This window comes from Neodiprion virginianus, chromosome 4, assembly GCF_021901495.1.
Source record: "Neodiprion virginianus isolate iyNeoVirg1 chromosome 4, iyNeoVirg1.1, whole genome shotgun sequence".
Taxonomy (NCBI): domain Eukaryota; kingdom Metazoa; phylum Arthropoda; class Insecta; order Hymenoptera; family Diprionidae; genus Neodiprion; species Neodiprion virginianus.
Genome location: NC_060880.1, coordinates 32890637 through 32914584, shown reverse-complemented (window position 1 = coordinate 32914584; position 23948 = coordinate 32890637). Strand labels below are relative to the sequence as shown.

General features: G+C 41.0%; 2 protein-coding genes across 4 annotated transcripts in view; both read left to right on the top strand.

The window, feature by feature from the left end:
* Window positions 1-249: 249 nt before the first annotated feature.
* Window positions 250-6580, top strand: LOC124301776 (fatty acyl-CoA reductase wat-like). Of its 2 annotated transcripts, XM_046757188.1 has the most exons (9): window positions 250-338; window positions 804-976; window positions 2130-2223; window positions 2394-2639; window positions 2730-2875; window positions 3046-3348; window positions 3438-3719; window positions 3866-4123; window positions 5165-6580. In XM_046757188.1, exons 2-9 carry the CDS (start codon window positions 819-821, stop codon window positions 5256-5258), a joined length of 1581 nt encoding a protein of 526 aa, XP_046613144.1. In that variant the 5' UTR covers window positions 250-338; window positions 804-818; the 3' UTR covers window positions 5259-6580. The 2 variants fall into 2 exon arrangements, with proteins under 2 accessions (XP_046613144.1, XP_046613145.1); XM_046757189.1 differs by lacking the exons at window positions 250-338; window positions 804-976 and adding an exon at window positions 1820-2034.
* A 6210-nt stretch (window positions 6581-12790) lies between these two features.
* The window catches only part of LOC124301778 (mental retardation GTPase activating protein homolog 4-like), a 258515-nt gene continuing 247357 nt past the window's right edge, over window positions 12791-23948 (top strand). The window contains exon 1 of one of the 2 annotated variants that reach the window (XM_046757194.1): window positions 12791-12885. The gene's annotated coding sequence lies outside the window, so the exon portion shown is untranslated. Of the gene's footprint in view, window positions 14765-23948 lie in introns of both variants that reach the window. The other variant, XM_046757193.1, reaches the window with a different exon arrangement.

The following is a 23948-nucleotide window of genomic DNA, read 5'->3' as shown; positions in this document are numbered from 1 at the left end:
GAGTTTTCCTTCCGACGGGAGCTGCAATAAAAAAATAAAAATAAGAAAACATCAGCTAAGCTTTAATCTAAGTATTTTTACAGCACGTTCTCCACTTCCATAAGGACGCTAGTACAGCGCGTCGATCATGGAGCTAAAATTTTACTGGAATTGATGGTAAGCGACCCTCGTTAGCAAGGCTAAGTTTCTAAGAGTAAAAGGTCGCTACGAGCAGTTGAATATTTTACAGCCGTGGCATGGCTTCCGTCGTTGATCCTTAGTTACACATTGAGCTGCTCGGCGTATGGTTCAGTTTCGAGGTGCTTCTCTAGCTGTTTACTTCTTTGATCGCTACTTTGGTATGTCGGGACGATTTCAGTCATTTCACCGTACTTATTTCTAATTTTAATGTGTTGGTTGCGTTCGAAGATGTTATACGTATTGAGAAATCGTTCAAGTGACAACGAATTAAAAAGAATTATTATTTCATTAAGGGAGTCGGGGAATTTTTAAAGAATTTACTGTTCCAAATTGTATGTATAACCTAGCATTTTAATGTTTCGCGTCTAATTAGTAGTTTGTAGCTGTCTTACTTTCCACACGGTTTTCTGGTGCGACAAAAATTAAAATTGATAAACAGGCGCAGAGAACTATATAATTTGACTTTTCTGCTGATTCAACCGACCGTAAGCTACGTGATCACTGGAACGAAAACTCTATCCGTACACTTATGATCGACGTACAAAACGATATGGTTGAAAAAACGAAATCGACATACATAGAAAGTTCGCACTTGCAAATATTGTTCTGTTTTTATTCGTTAGGGATTTCTCGTTCAGATGTCTCAAGCTTCGTATATACAAGACATGCTGTCGGACTCTGCATCCGATCAGGCCACGGGTCCCAGTGAAGTTGCAAGTTTTTATGCACACACGAATATCCTTCTCACTGGAGGTGCCGGTTTTTTAGGAAAACTTCTGACAGAGCGGATACTGCGGTAAGTCAGGACATTAAATTTTTGTAACACGAGAAGAGTGAAAATATTGCGTAGTACCAGCTGTTGCCAATTTTCTGATTCGTAATTTCCTCGTTCGGTTAACCAGGTCATTATTATGACTGAGAAAAGGTTTCCTGCTCATGATGACTCCTTTGACTCTAGACCTCGTTGAATGAGTTTTATAGCAGGTGCAATCTTATGAGATGTCAAGATTGAGTTGTGAAATACGTAATTATATTGTTTTTCTAACTCGAGATCTAGACTCGAGGCTTACGTGCGATTCCTTTCATTCAGCTTGTAGAATAAACTGGCATGTAAGTACACTCGACGCAAAGTAAATTGACCACTTATTTTCGATATAGATCATAAAATGCCAAGGTGAAAATCACACCATTAGTAAATATTAAAATAAATTCATCCGGTCAGCTTTCGATGAATTTCGTTAATCCAAAACCTGCAGTGCCTTTGGCAGTGTGTCCCGCCCACATATAAAATTCATTAAAAAACCGTATTGCAAACAGTTACTCGATGCACCGATAGATACTCTTCACTTCCCATTTGTTACATTTAATCCTTTTTTCACGGATGCGTTTTTGAATCAACATCAATATGGTTTTGATGAAGTTTTTTGCGGCACTGGTGAAATGTGGGTAAGATATCCTATTCCTTGAGGAACTTTTCCACGACTTGCCTAGGCTTAACGATCGAATCTAGACTAGAAAGAATCAAATCATATTGGGAAAAGTATGAAAAAAGACTTAAACTCGAAATATTTTTGTGTTCTGCTGTTTACTCAACGCAATTGTTTCTTAGTGCAATTATAATTTTTTTCAAGTAAGCCCGGATATGGAAGAAACGTAGAAATTTGGATTCACCTCGATTTGAACTTTTTAGAAGAGAAATCATTTTTTAATGAAAAAACAGCCAAAACCGTTAAAAACGACCTATGACCGCATTGAGCGACCTCTAAAAGTTGATTGTATACGTCCTCCTTGCCGTTGTGGCATTTATTTTACATCTCGAAACATTCATGAAGGGAGCGTGAAAAAAATTAGAAGGTAGTGTTTTCATTAACCACCCTAATAACTAGGCTCTACAATAGAATATGGAAAAAATCAACACAAAGCGACAATTGAGACTGAATAATTTGTAGGTCATGTCCCGAGGTGAGCACGTTGTTTCTGCTGCTCCGAGCAAAAAAAGGGAAAAGCCCGCAAGAAAGATTTGCGGAACTCTTTGACGACTTGGTGAGTTATCTTCAAGTACTTTTGGCCTCAAATTATTTCAATTTTGGGACGTATGCAAAGAGCTGAATCAAAATCCCCATGAATAAACAAATATATTTACGTTGTCCTTTAACGTTGAGTAAGGAATATTGTGGGAGGAAATTGGAATTACCTCGTTGTTTCCATTGCAGATTTTCGACCGACTGAAGAAAGAGAAGCCTGGATTTGCTCGAAAAGTCAGGTTGATCGAGGGTGACGTGGGGGAGATCGGTTTGGGTTTGGCGCCGGAGCAAAGGGAACTGCTCCGAACCACGAACATCGTGATACACGGTGCAGCCACCGTACGATTTGACGAATCCGTGCGAATTGCTACCAAGATCAACGTCAGAGGCACCAAGGAGATGCTGATACTCGCCAAGGAAATGCCAAATCTTAGAGTGAGTTGATCGATGCTCAACGGTTGGCAGCGCTGCTTTCACCGGTATCAAAATTTCTCACTCTCATTCGTCCTCTTCTACCGACTGCAGGCATTCGTCCACATCTCAACAGCCTACTCGAACTGCGTTCGAGAGTCCATCGATGAAAAATTCTACCCACCACCAATCGACTCGGACAAGTTACTCGATCTCGTGGAGATATTGGATGACGCCTCCCTCGAACACCTCACGCCGGTGTAAGTCATGCGATTTCCTCCCGATGCATCTTGACTCCTGATTCGCTCGAGCGCGAAGCCTCGCACCGACATAGAATTAATATTTCAATTCGTCTCTTACAAAATGTCTATCAAGTTTTACCTGAAACTTGAATTTCTTTACTCCTTTCGTATTCGCTGCAAACTTACAGACTCTTGGGTAAATATCCGAATACGTACGTCTTCACCAAAGCGGTCGCCGAGGACGTTATTCGCCGCAACAGTCATAGTCTGCCAGTCTGCATTGTCAGGCCGTCCATAGTAATCGCAACTTATAAGGAACCCATCGCTGGTTGGATCGACAACGTCTACGGTCCCACCGGAGTAGTGCTCGGGGCTGCGATTGGATTATTACGGACTCTTCACTGTGACCCGGAAGGCATCGCCGACATGATTCCCGCAGACTTCGTAGTCAACAACATCATTGTCGCCGCATGGGACATCGCCGAAGCTCGGTAAGATCCCGCAGCTTTCTTACTTTCAGCGTATGGAAACCTCGGTGGAAAAGTGTGATATCAACATTAGGTGAATTACTCTGTTTCAGAACCACGAATGTCAATAACGCGTATAGTTCGAAGATTCCGGAGACTGATGAGCCTCCAATCTACAACGTCGTATCATCGTGCCAGAAACCCTTTAGGTGGGGTGAATTCATGCGTCAAATAGAAGAATATGGATTAAAAGTTCCAAGTATGATGTGTATATGGTACTACTGCTTCAAACTCAATAAGTATGAATCGGTTCACAAGATATACGTGATCTTCCTCCACCTTCTTCCCGCTCTCATTGTAGACAGTGTGGCCCGCATTATAGGACGCGAGCCCATGTAAGTATGATTGCATCAATCTTCGATAGCGAAATGGTCAATTTATAATACCCGTACGATATTCGGATCTGTCAACGGCTTGACATATTTCAATCGTATATCCAATGTTTGCAGGAACCTTAATGAGTCATGTTGTCTGTCTACAGGTTATGGAAAGCTTACAAGAAGATTCACAAATTCAGCGCCGTGATTTCGTATTTCGCGACGCGACAATGGCGCTTCAGTAACAACGGTGTTTTGAGACTGTCGGCGAAGTTGAACCCCGCCGATCAGAACCAGTTTAAGTTGAACATGAAAGACTTCAGCTGGGAGGAATTCAACTACAATTCCGTTCGTGGTGGACGTGTTTATCTTTTGAAAGACCCATTGGACACTATACCTAAAGCAGCTGTTAGATATGCAAGGTATGTAACGTCGTTTGGGATTTTTGCAAATGAAATGAAATCCGTTTCAGCAACCCTTGATAAGACACCAGCCTTATTGGATAAAAAAAAAACCGGAAGCAGTATTGGTCACGAGAATAATTCGACGCGGACCGATTGGGCAATAAGATTTAATCGACACTGTCCGACTGGATACCAGCGACTTTGTGCACAACCCGATTAGACACCTAACACCGAATAAACTTCGAAGGGCCAATGAGTTGAATAGACAAGTATTCGATTGAAACCTAAATTTGTCTGATATGGAAAAGTAATGCCATAGGTCCATTTCTCAGACCTATTGCGGAAGATGTAAGCTCCGTATTCGGTGGTCACTCAATATATCCAGTTAACAACGCTATAAAGATTTTCCAGGTGATGAAATACGTCGGTTACTGATACCGTAGTGGAGAAAAATTTCTGTGTGCATATTCCTTCACCTTGAATTACGCATCCCGTCTTCTCTAATTTAAACATGTACTGCTGCAGGAAAATATGTATACTGGAGCTTCCGTTTGCCGCATCGGTCCAGAAATGAGACTTTAGCAATGACTTTCCACATCTGAGAAATTTTGGTTTCAATCGAGAGTTCGGTGTTCAATATCGCTGGTGTCCGATTGGATTTCTTGAAGTCATTTCATATCTCGGTATCCTATCGGACTGTGTCCCTTAATTCACGTGTGTCCAATCCAGCTTCCAATTTTGTTTGGTGGCCAGTAACGCTAGTGTCCTCCGGGGTGTTCTCCAAAAGGTCCGTTCCCTCAGCTTTGTAGTACGCCTGAGCATTTGCTATTTGCATTACACCAATGTATGTCGTGCACGATCTACTTCGGCGACAAAACAACAACATGTTACATATCGAAATGGCTTCGAGATGAAATTTCTAGTACGGAGTAAGAATTATCGATATATCATTGTGATGCCTAGCCTCGCGTTTGAGTTTTGAGATAATTCGCGAATATTGCAACGATTATACGATTATACTGCATTGTCTTATATGTCATTTTGCGTTTCCATTCACAGGTTGCGGATCATTCACTACGCTGTAGTAACAGTGATGTGGGGAATGATTTTCTGGCTGCTATGGACACTCGTAAGATTTTTGGGTTTATGGTAACTCCTATATTCGTCCACAATTCGACTTCAATTACCAAAATTGAGTATATCGTGGGTTTTCTAATATGTGTCTATCTGAAGAATTTGTACGTATTGCAAAGAGCACTGGAATCAACACCTAAAACACGAATTTAAAACAATTTCTCATATACTTCTGTATGTGCTATTTTTCCACTAGTGTAATTTGATGGTTTGATGGTTTTTAGTTAGATCTTTTTCATAGGCATATTGGGAAATAACAAGAAAAGTATACAAAATTAAGCTATATACAGAGTCTCAAATCCAAAAACTTAGCCTAGTTCGATAATTAAAGTAAAGAAGAGCACAGAATAGAGACATAGAACTACAACGACATAGACAGGAGTAGAAATATACAGATAGAAGGATACAAAAATTGGAAGAGTGAAAGACGGCAAAGACAATGTTAGAAAAAAGAATAGAATAAAGTAGAAACATAGAAACGTGGGAAGCAGGAAGTAGAGAAATCTAGATGAAGAATCACCATCAAGAGCGAGTCTCTTCTGTCCGGAAGAGATACTGACAGAGTGCACGTTTAAGTCAGCAAGCGTCGAGATAGATCTGAGTTCGGTTGGTAACGTAGCCTGGTAGCAAGACAACGGAGTCCGAGATCTGCGAATGGAGCCAGGTTTCAGTCACAGCTAGTAGCAGCCGGAAAAGCGAGAGACGCAGCGGAGATGGCTTTGGAACATTAAATTTCGTATAAACTGATGGAAAATTTCATTTATTTCATGCAGATAGCAGTACTGTCTAGAGAAATTTATTGTGAGTATACAGGCTATAACGGAGTCGAAGACGAGATTGTCGCGTCACTTCTATTAGTGACAAATTTCTATTTTCTAGTACTCTTGTATCAACAAACCGGTCACTGAATAACGACGAGTGTATCAATTGTCTAGTGAAAGAACTATGGCAACAGAGTATCTCGCTTCTCAAACTGGAGTTGTTTCAACTTCAAAATCGGTGTAATAGTGTCGAAGAAAAAGGAAAATGGAACGCATCAAGTACCGCGAGCACCGTATCAAATAATTTCAGTTTCCGAAGCGAGACCTATCGAGGATCAAATAATAAAAAATAGAGCCGGTGGTTTGGCAGTCGACCCAATCTAGTAAAATTGACTACGGATGAAGTTATTTGAAATCTTTTGCACTAACATGTATGAGAGTTCGTGAGAATTCTCCATTCCGTCTTTAATCTACGATGCATTGAAAAATATCTTGCTAAAAGTGTTACGGCACGTATTTTACTCTCGGAATTACCAACGACACAATGACACGATATTGAAAATAAATATGTAGTCAATAATGTAGTAGTCATTTGTATTGTCATTGAGTCAAGTATCGCAGCAAAAACGTACTTTCGTATATTCAAACACGCGGTTGAATTCGCACTGTTAACCGGTTGATCAAGCAGATAAGAATTGCTGAAGAAAAAAGCTTCCGTGCTTTCTTCGGCTACGTGTAACTCACGTCAGACAGATTTGAAATCCGTACAGAGACAAATCTCGATGAAAAATATAAAGTGTGGGAAAACGAAAGAATGTCACAATTGTCGCAATGCAGGATGGTTCCAGTGAATCGAGTCAAGCGAAGCAAAGTCAACAGCGTTGCAGGTATACGTCATACAGTTTCTCCATCTTCGGAACGATGTGTGCGCCTTATTCAAGCAACCGGCATTACAGTGCATGTTCAGATCGAGATCCTGGTATCCTGCCCCAGTCATCCCAAACGTCAGGTATTATTTATTTTGAAAACATCAAATACGAATTGTTTTAACAATGTTCGGGATGGCCGTGCCGGGATCACCGAAATACAATCATACCTACTTCGGTGGACGAGATACAATGCTAATCTGAAACGCAAGCTGTAATTCCGGTTGCTTGAACAAGGCGCACGCATCGTTCCACAGGCTGAAAGTCAGAGAAACTCACTGTAAAATTTCAAATATTATACATACGACATGAATCGCCGAATGTCCGGATTCCCAAGGCGCGTTTCGCTTTCAACCAGACTGAAAGTATCCGAAATGACCAGCAAATGATTATATTCTTACGGTTTCGCTCGGTGTCCAACCAATGGTAAGCAGTCCCATCTGTCTTCGGCTAAACGCTTCCAACTCTAATACCGATACCCAGTGCTTGCAAGACGCGTTACACGTGCACAATCGGTGTGTTCCCCCGCCTGCACCGCCAATGCACCAAGTTCTGTCGAAGTTGAAAGCACGGTGCTCCGGCTGTTGGTTGATGCGTGTGCCGCAGTGCCCCGCCCGTCTGTATATTTACATAGGTATGTAATTGCAACGTAAATATAGGCGACGGCACGTGCAGGTAGTGGCGAATAGGTGCCGCGTCTTCTCCTACCAAGTGTTCGTTTGCAAACAGCTCTTCTGTTAACTCAGCCGAAGAAAACGCGGTGCTGAACGAGGAATCGTGGATTGTCGCGATGTAATTACATAATAAACATTGTTTGCCGATGTTTGAATGGGAGGCGGATTCAGCGAGGTAGGTAGAAAAACTCGTTGCTTTGTCAATTCGTTTGTCGATGCGAAAGAAAATCGCTGATGTTGGAAGCGTGGCGGCAGTCAAGTGCGTTTCAAAGCTGTGAGCGAGGGGCTGCTCACTTGAGAAATCATTGGACCATTTCATCCAAAATCAGACAGGCAATCGCTAAACGTCGCTGGAAATCACTCGAATCGCATGATTCCTGATTTTCTCATGATTTCTTAAAGTATAGATATATTCATAGACATAGATACATTCTCGATGTCATCCCCTATTACAAATGAAAAAATTTTAAATGTTTACGAGAAAATAAAAAATTATACTAATTTCTTTAATAATCTGTTATTGATTGAGTATCCACGTATCCCCGATCGTAAATTAATTATTGTTAATCTATAACAATTAATCAATATTCATTTCTCGAGAGTCTAAAAATCAATGATTTGCAACACCTGAAAATCACTTTTAATCGTTGGAATAATAGGTAATCTCATTGATTCGGAAATCACGGGAATCACAGTCTAAATCACAAGAAACCGATTCCTTTCGGAAATCGTCGTGTCACCGAATCCGCGAGTGAGCAGCCCCTCGGCTGTAAGTCTTTAGCCGTACAGAAAGAATTCTTTTCGGGATGCGGTGTACCCTTCACCCTTGACGGAGGGCGAAATTACTGTCTGTAATTGAATCACGATGCGCATGGTGTCAAAATAAAAAAATATGCAAGTTTCAGATATCTATCCTTTTGTTGGTTATCAATTTCTGTAAAACACGGCTCATCGTGACGGATAATTACGTTTGCGATGCAGAATTTGTAGTTACGACAAATAATTTCGAGCGACTCGAATCCTTGCGGAATTTTAGGCCAATATATGATATATTTCGATCTTCTGCATCCGTGGTGTCTGAAAAATTTGGATAATTTTAATGAAATTCAAAATGGCTTCCAAAGCCGTGATCGAAATCATCAGGCGACCTGATTAGAAACCAGTATAGGCTGGAAATTGAAATGAACAGCCCTAAATCCGTTCAACCAAGGCAGTTGATAACACATTTCTGCGTGACTAACGATAGGAAAACTTCTCGCCCAGCCAAGGTTTTGTTTTCAATATTCCACATAACTCTCTGCATTCTAAGAGCAAGTATGTACATACATATATGGGTTGTTATTAGCCTTAACGAACACGTGGCCTCGCAGAACTGGCGTCTGATTAACTCGAGCGTGCGCCGCGTGTTTACATGCGCACGCCTGGATCTGCTTGGGTGGCGTGTATCCTTGTGTGTGTGTGTGTGGGTGTGCATTAGACTGCCCCAGAAAAAAAAAAAACACTTTTTCGATTTCCCACTTCATCAAATCATAGTTTTTGACGTAATATTGAACCTCGTGAAAAGAAATCGCCTTGCGATTTTTTTACGCGGTGCCGCATCGAGAGTTTGTTTTCACTATTAAATTAACACGCAAGAAATCCAATTCTGACGATTGGAGGGAGATAATAATTGTTCCATACAACGGACGAAATTCCGTATGGTAGCGTTTTACAACTTATATGTTTTTATCGTATCGGCGCGTCGTAGAAGATTTTTAATCGCACGGTAATATCTCTTTCGCACTCATTTGTCAGGTAATCCACCTTTATAGACTCTTGAGAATTTAAATGGAAAATTACTGTCTAAACGGACAAAAGTATTTAACGAATAAATGCTATTTTCTAAAGCATCAAAACGTGACGCATGGAAATGTTCAATGTAAAAATAGTATTTATCAAACCATAACATTTTTAAAAAAATTATTGATAATGTTATTTTCCCGATAGATAGGCACATCGAGTTTGATTGAATTGAATAAATTTAATGTATTTCGTGTATTTGACAGATATTATTCAACATTTGACTACGGCCCAGTCGAGAAAGCTAGACGTTTATCCTAGGCACCCAGATTTCCAAAAGGTGAAAAACCACATTTTAGGCAATCTTGAATATTTCGAAGCTACCAGTCAGAATTGTATAGAAAAATTATTATTTCCGTTCAACCGTTAGAATTGGATTTCTTACGTGTTAATCAAATGGCCAATACAAAAATTCAATGCGGCACCGCAGTCTAATACATTGAAAAAAATCGCAATTTTTTTGACGCAGTCTATAGCGTATATATAATAATATATACACGTTGTACAGAAAATATATATACGCAGACGAAAAGAAAAAACTAAAAAATGAAACAGTCTAATACAAAGGTGTACTGCATATACACCGACACGAAAGGTGTGCCAGATGTGTGCAAAAGCTGGTGTTTTTGTCGCTGCCTTTGAGCAGCGCGCGGTTGGACTTAGATGTGGGTGCCGTTGAGGTAGGCCGGCGGTGTCGGGAAGGTTCGAAGAATCGAGTCAGCAGTTTTTGCGCATTCGCGATCGCAACAGACGAAGACACGTCGCGACGTGGAATACACGAAATGCAACGGCCACGCACACAAGCATGTATCCACGAGGACGACTGTGAATAATACTACGCGTACAGAGATGCGAAACACAAAGACACCCACGCGGAAGATTGTAGTGTGACGCAAGGTCTCGCGATCCCGAAATCCGCCACGAGGCCTTCTTTGATCCGATTCTTTTTTCTCCCTGTGCGCGTGCCGATGGCGATTGATTTGGGACTTATCGGTCGCGTTGTGTAAACACGTAGATACGTTTCACCAGATGGATAAGAGGAGCATGCTGCCGTTGGTCGTGTACGCAGTGTTGCAGGACTGGAAATAACACCGTGTATTTTTAACAGACGGTAATGCTGGACTCTTTTCACCTGCGACCTGAGGAAAATACGAATGAATATGTCGGCACGTTGTTTGTTATTCGTCTCACACGCGGATCCGAGAGAATTTCCGTGGGACGTTTTCTGTACGGAAACATTTACCTAACCGAGCCGTAGTTGATCTATTTTGGGCAAAACATTCGACTCGTTACATCGCATCGACACGAAATGTAGTCGTTATTTAAGGCTTATATAATATTTCGGCTGTATCTGCATTGATTGCTTCGTTGTTTCCCTCCACGAGTTTTACATGCAAGGCAAACCTGCGGTGTTTCGTATGGCCGTATGCGTCTTGTGCGATTACGGTGTTACGAATCAATGATCACGATTCCGTGATGATAAAGCGGTTGAATTACTTCATCGGGGGGTCTATCAAGTATTAACTAACGCAAATTTTGCAAATTTCCGCATCCCACTCTTAATGACAACGACTGGAAACGTTTGCTTATTTTGCCTACTACTGTTTTCAACGTTAACTAACGCTTTTTGAAAAGATTATCGGCAAATCGATTCGTTACCTCGGAATGGCAGAAATTCCATTCGTAGTTACATCCTGATCAATTTATTCCTACTGTATTAAATATTGATTATTATTAATTATTAATACACATGTACATACACACATACTTATTAAAATTTTCAATAAAACGTGAATTCATTATTCATTGAGTATTAAATAAATTAAAAATAGTCTTTATTCTTGAATACATGCAATAAACATCATATTTGCTAAGACATTATTATTGAGCAATTCATGCATTATTAACACCATCGTTTAAAGAAAATTTTTTGTTATTCTCAAGCTGGCGACGTGTTGGCTTTAAGCACGCGCTTCGAATTTTCTACGTCAGCTAATGCTTATCTGGAATGCTTACTACCAAAGGGTAACATTTGATAACATTTCTCTGAATAGCCTATCCTTGTTTTAGCGTTAGGCAATACTTGAATGGACCCCCACGGTGCTTAATTTTTTTTCCAAATTATCTACGTATAGTGTTTGAACGTGTATTGAAAATGTAATCAGAAATTTCCTAAATGATTTAAATAAGTGTAGTACTAGATGTATCACAAAAATCTAAGAATCTGGAAAACTTGCAAAAATTCCATTTAGTCAGTTTAGTCGTATCTTCCGTTACTGCGGAAAGTGTCGCATGTCGTCATATCGTCAACACGTTCGCATGAAAAAATATTGGGTTTGCTACTAATAATTGAAATGTATCAAGAATCTACCTAAATATTTTAGGATCGGACAACATTCGTCAACGCCACCCTAATGATACGTATTGAGAATTTATATTTATCAAAGCATCCTTGCGAAGAGGTCGACTAAACCAAATTATATATATCTTATTATAGATGTGTAATTCTTTGGTGCGTCTGTTGGCGATCGTGTAACTTCTGAACGACTTCACCGATTGAGGTCATATTCGTTCAATATATGTATTTGTATCGTCGAGACAATGGTTCTTCAAAAAACTTATTTAGCGTATTGTTAATACATTATCGCGCACCTACCGGAACAGACAGGACGACGTTTGCGGGGCCAGCTAGTAATATATACATATATACCTATATAACAGACAAGCTTTATCCCACTGGATTGTTTCGATGAATTTCAAGAATGCGCTCTAGGTCCCCAATGTCACAGATAATTTCTAGCAGTGACCTCGACAAACCGACTCGTTCGCGTGTTGCCAGTAAAAAATCTCGTATCACACTCGTGAATTACGATTATATTATATTACATAGGTATATAAATCGACTAGAGCAATCGCACGTAATATTGTCCGCTTCAGACGCGTCAAGCGGTGTTTAGCTTCAGTCTCCGCCACTGCACAGGCGCACACACCTATCTGTAAAAACGACGAATAAAGAAGGTGACAAAAAAAGAAACAATAAAAAAAAAAACAGAAAGAGAAACGCAATATCCTATCCGCATGCGAACGCTACAAACGATAACGATACAAACAATGAGAAGGATGAACCGCCGGTGCTTCTATTCGCAAAGGCGAAGAATCTCCTGTCGCGTGCTGGTCTAAAGCCACGGAAGAAGGAAGGAAGGAAGGAAGGAAAAAGGAAGGAGTCTCCGTCGATGCAGGGACGCTGGCTGCGCCGTACGCACGTAGGGACGAAGCGACGGACCGACGACGCCGCGGCGAGGAGAGCAGCTAGCCTATAGTGAGACTAGCAAAGCCGCTAGCGGACCGGGTGGCGAGGGAACGGAGTTGCCCGAGTGAGGAGGCGAAGCAGTGCACGCCCGGCTGCCGTCACGAGAGCACGGTGAACGCCGCTTGTGAATTCCTCGGTACGTACACCACCCAGCACGTCAAAACCACGTCGCGAGACAACGAACGGCCTCCGACTTGCCCCGAAAATTAGTTTCTTCGTTCCCCCTCTCTCTTCGCCTCTTCGTCTCTTCTTCTCTTCTTCTTCACCCCGATCTCTCCCTGCCCTTCTTTCATCCCCCACCCCCCCCCCCCGAAATCTGCGTCGCCACACGCGCGCAGCGATCAAACCCACCCACCGACGCACTCCTCGGCGTCTTCTCCTCGCAATCCGTCGACTCGACGCGACGCCGCGTCCTTCCGTCCCAATCCCGTCGGACTTCCACGCGCTCGCTCGCCATCGTTACCATAGCAACGCGTGGCGATCAGCTGACGACGGTCCGAACATTTGACAGTCGGCACCGAGCTGCGACAACCTTCGCGCGGCTGGCAGTGCGAGCCTGGCGGTTGATCGCGCGCGGTTCAACTTGCTCTCTCGCCCACGCGTCTCATTGTCAGAGACGCGAACGAGCAGCTGGTGGTAAACAAATGAACGGAGAGAGAGACGACAAACGTCGCTCGCTGCTCGGCCGTTAGGTCTCGACGAGTGCCGGACGGAAGGAGGATCGTCGTCCTCTTTCGCCTGTCGCGCGGCTTCTCCTCGACGAACCTTCGACCTTTGACAACGGCGCGTGTTTTGTGCCCGGCAGTTTTGTGCGTCGTCTAACCGCGCCGTCTTGTTGTTATTATTGTTGTTTGTTGTTATTGTTACGTACGTATACGGGAAAAGAAGTGAGCATCGTGCGGCTGTTCGGCGTATTTGTTTGAACGAGTTACGGTAGTCGAAGAAGGGCGTTGGGTGAATACGCGTCTCTCGTCTCCTTCACGGAGTCGAGGATTACGAGGACGGGGCGAAATTCATGGTGAATTTAACCCACGGATCGTTACGACGACGGTGATGATAACGACGATGACGACGGTGACGATTGCGGTTACTGCGGCGGTTAGTATCGATCGAGGAGTGACGGGAGTCGAGGGTAAACGTGAATTGGTCGTCGTCGGTCAGCGGAGTTGAGTTCCTCCGATACTCTGGTGCGAATGAAACAACGTCAACACCACGCCGTCGCATATTATTGCCGTTTGTAGTCGATACCCGTCGTTCTCAAGGATAACAAAAACAATCGACGATGGTCGCCACGTTGTTTTGGTGTGATGGGACTGAATTGACGAACGGAAAAATATATTTAAACGGCAAAGAATAAAGAAGGTTAAACAATGCACGAAAATAGGTACGGACTTGTAGCCAAGTTGTTAACGTTAACGTTCTGACGATAGCCGGTGTGACAGCTGCGTAAGCTGTGGTTAAACATACATAAATGCACGTGTAACGCGTTATCGTACTTTCAGAGAGAGAGAGAGAGAGAGAGCGAGAGAGAGAGAGGAGCGCGACGCAGCCTCGTCGAGAAAACAATATTTCAAACCTATCCATATTATTCACGTAACTTACACGCGCACACCCACCCACCCACAAACAGACCAAACGTACGCATACACACAGACAGAAATACTCGCGTTACGTTGCGTTAGGCTTGCACAGTGGTTCTTTTTCTTTACGGGATGTATGCACACAACTCCCTGATCCATGTAATAAGAAAGATGTGCAGTGTTGAGTGACAGCTACGTGTCGTATTTGTGTACGAAGAAAATTTACAGAAGATAAGCATTGACATAGATATAATAATAACGAAAACAGCAACAACAACAACAACAAATGGTAATAATAATAACCACAAGATGAAGAAAAATTGACGCGACTGGCGGGAAATCGTCGCCGATCCTTGGATTAAAAAGATCGCAACGAAACTTGGAACGCGCAATCGTCGTCATCGTCGTCCTCACCCGAAGCCAGAAGTCGACAGAGTAAGTAACCAATAATACTTTCGTACGCACTCGCGTTATTCCTCTTTGAATGACTGAGGGAATAATAAAAGTGTGAAAAAAAATTAAATTATACACACTAGGGTGCGCAAAAAGAAAAAAAATCGTTGCGTTGAAACGCGCATCAAAATTTCGGTAGAGCGTATCAAACATTGAGTCATAGGCGAATATCTGTCAATCAGTCAGAGTTGGGAGAATTTTATCTCGGTACTTTTTTTTATAGAGCTTCAAATTTTCTACAAGAATCTGTATTTAGATAGCTTATGAGTCAAGTAGTTTACGGATTTAAAAAAATTCGCAAATTTCCCGATTTTCCATACGTTTTGTTTAACCGAAATTTTGACGCGCGTTTGGAAAAGAGAATTTTTTTTCCGGCTCACTGCAACGTTCACTCTCTCGAACGAGAAATTTTGGAAGTACGTTGACGGTAGGTCGTTAATCGATGGAGTTTGTAACCTCGCGTCGCGTCGTCGAGGCGGCGGCAAATTTACTGCTGATTTGCAATTGTGATCGCAGCTGAATTTTCCCGGTATTTTATACACGTTCGAATCTCGGGGAAGGGAAGATGTAAAAGTCCGGTAATTTGGTGCGAATCATCGATACATAGACATACTTAGGTGTCGCGTTGAAAATACGCGTACATTAGGTGAATGAAACGTTGCAGCTGAGCGATTATAGCGACGGTAATTATACTCAATTAATTTTACTTACTTTCACGTTCCGTCGCTGCACGTGTTGCGTACAAGTTTATAAATGCAACGGTTGTATAAATAGAAATGTGAATTTGTTACCGAAACCTTAGGTGGGTAGATGAATTTTATTTGTTGTTTTACTCGTCATCGTCAATTATGGTTATATACACGTGCATAGGTGCATGAAAGGTTTTAAAAAAAAGTTTCTGTAAAAAATTACTTTTTGCTCATTTCTACGAAATCTTCACGATCACGGGCCCCTGATATGCGAAAAACAGGTTCTTAGAACGACGTCGAGCTGTTTGTACGTCTGTATGCTTGGTATTTTTAATTTCTTCTCTATATTCGAAATCTCGAAAGCTCCCCGATGGAAAAACCCAAAATACGCAGGACTTTACGTTCCGATAATTGGACTGAAAAACTGCAATATCCCGATCCTCATATTATTATTGCTACATGTCATGTAATCTCGAAAATGGTTGAAAGAAGCCGACAAATATAGTGACCCTTTTATCATATGGATATAGACTCAGGTATTAACAACAGAAGATTTTGATGTAACACTCGATGGTATCCGTGTAAATTCCTCTAATTTAATTGGTTTGCAAGGCTACGAATTCTTCCACAAAATACCGTCATTACGGTTTGCATCACTTCCTATTTTGTCTATTGCTACATTTTTTGTTTTTTTTTTTGTTTTTTGTTGATTCATTCATTTTTAGTTCCTTTCAAAGTGTTTTGGGGCAACTTGTAGGCCGAAGCGTTGTCTGCTTCGATCACACGGTGCATATTCGCGCCTGCCTCGCACCGTAGTTACAGCTCGAGTTATAATTACGTCGAATGTCTTTATCTAATCTGAATACCGACACCGCGCCGCGCCCCTGAATCCCAGATACGGCGACACGCATGCTAAACGTCGTTGCATCGCTCTGCACGAGGCATTGTATGCACTATTCATGCGCGTGTAATAGAAGCAGGAAAACGCGGGCGTTCGTTCGTCGAGCCGTGTAATAATAACGGGCCAATAGCCACCGCTGGGGTGGAAAAAAGTACAGGAAGATCGAAAAGTAGAAGGGTCACGGTATCGAATTTTTCAACGAAGCGACGATAATTTAATTTGTTGAATTTAGAAAAAAAAATGCAGAAAGTCCAAGTATGGAGATGTGAAGAAATGTAAACGGTCGGAATATATAGAATTCCGTAATGTAGAGTAGTCAGGATTTTCCACGAGGTTGAAGTTAGGAACGTTATCGTAACGAATCATTGGGAGAAAATCGCTATTTTCTTACTTTTGCGATGATTTTGAAGGAACTAAGATTGTTGAATGGGATTAAATTTTTGTTTTATTACTACGGTTTACTGAATTTCAAACGGTTCCAAAATCACGAAACAACGATTTTTCCTCACAACGAATCGTCACGATACCGTTACGTGCTAACTTCTAGAAAAGATTCTAGATTCCGTCGTTCTACCTGCGTCTTAACCTTTCCGTATTTTGTATTATTCTCCACTGACTTTCCGTACATTTAATTCTCTGTATTTCGACATTCTCTACTTCGATATTTCCACGCATTGGATACTTGTCGCGCCTTTGAAAATTCTGAACTTCGCTCCTTCTCCATCGATCAATCGGCCATTCCAGTCTTTCTACCCTTCCCTCCGTTCCCTCCTGGAATCGATGGCATATATTTACGGACAAAGGCTGCCTACCCGCATTGCCGTCCCCGATAGCGTCGCTATCGCCCTGGCCTCGGCTGACTGAGTTTTCCGACGGCGTCGACGGCCGTTCTCACTCACAATCAGCTCTCGATGCCGCCGCACCTGCCTCGAGGTTCGCCCGTCGCTAGCCGGCGCCGCTGCTAATATTGACTTTTGCCCGACCAACACCGGCAGCTTCGTATTTCGTCCTTCCTCCCGGTCCCACAACCACACACTCACACGCACCTTCTACAGTGTGCATACTTGTACAATCCGTGCCAGATCCAGCTTATACAAATATTGTCTACTTGTATATACATATGTATATGATGCATGTGGGTGTGTATGTACCCTATTATGTTAGGCGGATAACAAGCTATTGTTGTGCGGGAAAGATTTCTTTTTCCATTTCTTTTTTTTTTTTTTTAACATTATTTGTTTTCACGTTTTCAAATGCAACTCTTCTTATCTTTTGTGTAGATTCTATAAGATTCTTACAGAACACTTTCTCCCTCTAGCTCTGTCTCTCTCTTTTCCTGCAAAGCTTTATTGTTCGTTGTTTGTATACATGTAGTTATTGTCCGTCCTTATCCCCAAAAAGTACCCCAGGTGCAAAAACCTTGTGCCAATTACACTAGAGTCGAAACTGTGAACAAAGATTTTATTGTTTTATTGCAGCTTAGAAATGATCAATTTAATAACTTAAATCTGAGTAAGTAATGGGGCTGAAGTTAGTAACGTTAAGTTGCAAAGGAAATATCAGGGAAACAAATTATTATTGCGCAATTTTAGAATTACTTTCAAGGAGATTGCTTTGCCAAGTATGAGTATATTTTATTTAGCATGGTTTACTAAATTTCAGACGTTTCTAAAGGCGCGAAGTAACGATTTTTCCTAAACGCGAATCGTTACAGCAACGTTACTGACTTCATACCCATAACAAGTACCATGCGGCAACAATACCCTTACTTGCTAAAAATATTGAAATCAGAATCGCTACTGTACTATAAATATTTAAAAAAAAAAAAAACCAAAAACAAAGAATTGAGGATGAAATGGAAAATTCGGTGTTTGGAAAAATACCTTGGGAAATAAATTAAACCTTATCATTACTGTTTCATGTATGCTCTACCTAGGTGGAGCGAGTTATAGATCTATATATAATTTTGATAGAATATCCGCTTCCGAGTTCTCATCTCGTACAAGAACTATTTTTTGGAAAAACCCCGGGAGACTGCTGCGTATTTTTATAGCGGTTTATTATAAATCTATTTTCATGTGCAATATTATCTCTACCTATCTTTGTAAATTTAAAATTTTTTTTTCGAACCTTCTGTTAATTGTTATTGGCTACACGTTGTGTTCCAGATAATAATACCTGTGTCCTTGTATCGAGAATTGTCTGTGGTAGAACGTAACGAGAGCAATGAAAATACAGGTTACTGACTGTTTACCTTGGAGCAAAAATTTGGATAATTTATTTCTGTCGTCTTAGTTATCTGAGAGAAATTGATCGGCCAAAAATCTATTCTTTTTACGAATGATTTTTATTCGAAATAGTTGTGTAGTGATTATTCGTATAATTGTCATATTCGTAAGATGTACGAAAATCTATTTAAAAATGCAAAAGTTTGAAATAGTTGAACCGTAAACGAAAGCTTGTTGCAAGCTTCGTTGCTAATCATTCGTCTCAAATCGCTTCAAAGTGCAAAAAAATTTAGTAGATTCAGAGTCTATTCAGTCAGTTTGTTCGAAAGATTGGTTTTTTACAGGTTCACAAACAGTTTGTTTTTATAGTGTTTTAAATTGACACAATTGCACCGATATTGATTATTATCAACTAATGGTACTATTGAATTAGGTACACGACAAAAAAATTTGTTTCAGTGTCTTTGCGGAAAATAGTCTTTCGAATAAAATGAGTTATCGTAGAGTGACGTCAAACAAATACTGAAACCAGTTTTATACTAACATTAAATCGTACCATTTTATTTTATTCTATGAACTACACGCAATACTACTACAATAATTTATCAATTGTTTTCAAAAGATGTAACGTTTAAATTTTCCAGTATCACTTGTCTTTCTTTTTGTTTCCTTTATATTTTATTACTGGCAAAGTTGCCACTCTACATTTTCCTGATTAATCAACAATTTCTTGATAATAAACCAACTTTCAACTACGTATCGGGAATATCATCGGCGGACACTAAGTATAACGGAGTCCTGTTAGTTATTGGACTGAAGATCCGCGTTCCCAGCGTCTTAAAAATCAATCGGTTGTCGGCACACTTTTATATTCTTCTTCGCGCGAATGATTTACCTGCATAATCCTCGTCAATATCGAGGATTTATTTCAAGTTTATATGCGATTTATCGTTGTAATTACTGTCAAGAATTTGCAAATACATTTTTTTGAAAGGAAATTGGCACGTCGCGCTCCGTAGAATGTTGAGTAGAGAGTCGCCTGTCTCCGAGGAGACAGGTGGAATTGGTTAAAATTCGCTATCTTCCTCAACTTTGACGATATCTGTTATACAGCAGTAGTACGACTCGGCATGATTTCATAATTCTGTGAATAAACAGCACCATTCCCGTCTTATTTACTCATGGGTTTGTCCCTATAACCGGGCTGCGAAGTTCACCCATGCACATATGGTCGTACCTGAAGCTGTTCGACAAAGCAGTGAAATTATTACGCAGGCTCAAAACTTTGTGCTCCTGTAAATATAAGCCAGTGTAAACGGTTGAGTGAGAGTAGGTAAATTATTCCACTTTGCAATATGAAACTTTACAAATCAACATACTCTACTGTGTACGGTGCAATTCAAGTATAGAATAGTAAATTTGTTACGTTAGATTCCGCGTGAAATTGTTAATTTTGCGAACACAATGTTATTCTTCGTTTAAATTTACCCTACTGCAGTCATACGGGCGTCGATGGTTTTTAAACGACTTGGCGAATTATTCAAGTTGGTCATAATCGCAGAGAGTTACAGAAACTCAGTTAAGCAATTTGCATTGTTTTGCTCATTATTTTGTAACTGTTCCTCTGAAAAATCTGCTCTTAATAACGATAATGGTAGTAAAAAAAAAAAAAAAAAAACTTACCAATCATCCGCAAAAACTGTTTACAATACTTGAATCACCCTGTATGTATGTAATGTAATGTACATACCTTGCGTATAATCGTTTGATGTGGGTGCGTCGCGTACCAAATCCCGTACTTTCTGCCGGGCATAAAGTAGGTATGAGCCTAGTCATTCGGCTCGCTGGTTGACCCGGCGGTCATCTTATGGGCATCGTGTGGCCGCTGTCCTCGTTTGTCTTTGGTGACGAGAACAAAAACGAGAACGAGCCGTTGTCGAGGAGGGCAAAATTCTAGCATCTTATGCCATGTAGATACGTGCAATATCATATATTATTGTAACGGAATAAATAATTAGGTTCGTGAACTTTTCATGCGAATTGTCGGACAACGAAATTGAATATTTGGAATAATGCTTTGATAGCAAAATACGTGTTTACGGTTTAAAGTCTGAAACAGAACTGTCTTTGCAATAATTTTGGTTGACGGAGCAACATTATTCATTTTATAACATATGAGAGCTCTTACACGCCTTCTATCTATGATGACTATACTAGATCATTAGAAAGGAGAGGTAAAATGGGTGACTTCACCCTTTGTAACAAACAATATGGATGTATGCTATGTGTATATATATATCTCTGTATTGTATATATGCATATATATATACACATATATGTGTGTATATGCGTAGCGCTGGCGTGAATCAAGATCATAATATCAGACCTTCGTCATCCGATGAAATTCGAGAAACAAAAGGGTCCTCGCGACGCTTTCGCTGCGATCCTTTGTACTATTGTACCTAACGATGTATATACATATATATATATATATATATATATATATATGTATGTATGTATGTATGTATGCATGCATGTTTGTACGAACGACGAGATCCTGGGAGATTGGTGCCTCCTCTCCTCCTGCTTTGCATAAAATTAAACTCCGTTTTCAGATCTAAATCTACGTCCGAGTCCTCACATTCTTTTATCCGCTATGTTTTTCAGAGAATCTCCCGACCCATGATTTATTCTCGTTCATTGTTTTGATCGGTATTTCGTTGAAACAGCTGGAATTAACGTGAGCTCGCGATGATATTTCTTCTCGTACATTCGCGAATATAAAAAAGAAAGTTCATTTCTGCATAATAACCTGCAAAACAGTCGGGAATAAGTTTTGGTAGTCAGAGAAATTAGCGCGGAAGAGGAGATATTCGAATTGAAATGGTGAAACTTGAGGGGAGCCCATGAGGCTGAAATCAAAACTGAAATAATGGTGTGACAAGGTTGCTGATTTTCTTTCAGAATATTATTTCTTCCGAAGATTAAACCTCGCAAAAGCTTAAATTTTTTCCAATATTTTTTCATCATTTTCGATAATGCGATTTTTGAAACAAATGAGATAATAAGAAACTTTTACGAGAGATTGTTCGAAATATTCTTTCAATTTTGCGAAAAAATCAGTAAACCTTAACGAAACCTTGGAAAATTATCGCAGTTGATGGGTTTGTGGTCAACAGAAAAATTCGAAAAACGGGGTTTTTGACGTAGGTGATCTAACGATGCAAACTATTCGACACTCGTCTAACGTACCTGAACTCACGGACGAGAAAGCGCGCGCTTTATGGGCCACGCCCGTGCCTGCTTTCGGACAGTTTCATTTCCTCAAATGTTCACGGTGTGCATAAATTTTGTCTATACTTCATTATTGTTATTATTATTTAAAGAAAATAACGCAGAACCCAGCGAAATAGATTTACACCGCAGGTAAGGAATGCATTGATTTCTACATTACACCTTGCACACGCGTTCGTCAACGCTGATGCCTGGATCGTTTATCGCGATTCGAATCGCCTCGAGGCATGCGCGGATATAATTCTGGCGCCAGGACGGTGCGCGTCTCGTACGCAACGAACCGGCGATTTATCACTCTCAAATCGATACCGAGTCAATCAGCCCCCAAGGGGTATCTTGATGTCAAAACGGTGTCATCGTTAATCGGCCGTGGCGCTGTCGTCGCACCTTAAATCCACTCTTTCGAGTTCGGCGATTAGCGTACTTGACGTGCGATGGTCGCGACTGGCGACTATGAAATAATCGTTACGCGCGTATCATGCACGATATACGTAATACATATTAGGTGCATCGAGGTATTCCACCCGCCGTTTTCGTTCTCGAGGTTTAAAGTCGGTCCGTTGTTCGTCCAGCACCACAAATCCAACCGACTCTTGCAGTGGTTCCGGTTTAGCGGTGCGGATACTTTAGCTATGCGCATACCCGATGGCCCCGTTGTATTTTGAATATTATACGTCTCGGTATAACTATACGGTACAAGTCTAATCCTAATCCCAGAAGAGTGAGGTCGGATTCATTTTCCATGGCTACAATTCGACTCGTACCTTCATCGCTCGTTGTCGGCGTCGTCGGTTGGTTTACCTATTCTAATATGAATTGTCAATAACTGCTGATGGAATATCTTTTTTCCTTTCCTCCTTTATTCTTAACGGCATTTGTGGTTTAATGAAATTGCAGCAACTAGCTTCTTCGAACTATTTATTCTACAGATTTAACAATACTTGCGGTTAATTGACATACATTTGACTATTTACACAAGCGCAGTAGGTTTTCTAACATTTCGATAATAATTATTGAGTACATATTTAAATTCAATAATTATTTATGAAGTATGCAATTCGTGATGTGTTTGCTGCGGATAATCGCTGGTTATAACCTGAGTCTAGTTCGGTTCTGAATCTAAATTTTTTTAAACAAATGGCACGCAGATCCTGCTTGGACGTACGAAAAAAAAGAGGATAGGGTAGTTTTGACTTCTATTGCTTCGTCTTTGGTGGGGGAGGGGGAGGGGGGAGCTTGTCTTCTTTCGCACGAAGAGTCTTCAGCTTTCTACTTATCGTTAGGTAGCTGATCGTGCTGCTCTTTCTCGAGTCACTTCCAACGTCGACACCCGAATCTTCTGGTTCATCCAAGGCGCCAGTAATTTCGGACAATACTCAAGCAAACGGCATTGATACCAGATCTTCAGATCATTCACGAACGAAGCGACAAAATGTGGAGTTTCTCTCAAACGTTAAGCAGTTCAGATTTTGTGCTATATTCAAATTGAATAATTGATCTGTAAAAATTAGATTTTTCAAAAATTCCATCGATTTTCATATCAAATGGCATTAACTTTTTACGTATCTAATTAGCTCTGATCCATTCAGAAGTAACCCTAAACTTTTGTCGGTTTCTTCTTAAACACGGGTTCCTAGTGTTTTTTGTTATCTCATTCAGACTTTCGTTCCCCCGATCCAAAGTTTATCCCGTCCCTCGAATCAGATTCGAATGTCGCATATACAGCTGCGTCGTACAGGTACATGGGTGAAAGATGATATTGGTGCGTGTCGCGTCTCTCCGGCCTCGGACCGTAGACTCCGTCGAACTTGTTCCTATCTCGTTGGCTGTCAGATTGTTGACAGATGCAGTGACACGCTTAATAGGATTATTTGTGCTCCCAAAGGCGCTTAAACGGTTCTCTAGAGTATCTCTACCGGATCTACCTGACGGCATGCGGTATAATTGCGTCGACATGTGTACGTCGGTTGGTTAAATATCGTCGGTTCGCACTGCCGAGGAGACGAGGAGACACGCGGAGCTTACACACCGACGACGAGGCGAGGCGACGCGTA

Excerpts from the sequence above, each read along its gene's own strand:
- LOC124301776 (XM_046757188.1), top strand. The coding sequence starts at position 819 with ATGTCTCAAGCTTCGTATATACAAGACATGCTGTCGGACTCTGCATCC. Across the intron at positions 3,349-3,437 it reads TGGGACATCGCCGAAGCTCG|AACCACGAATGTCAATAACG; the intron begins GTAAGATCCCGC and ends ACTCTGTTTCAG. Across the intron at positions 3,720-3,865 it reads ATTATAGGACGCGAGCCCAT|GTTATGGAAAGCTTACAAGA; the intron begins GTAAGTATGATT and ends GTCTGTCTACAG.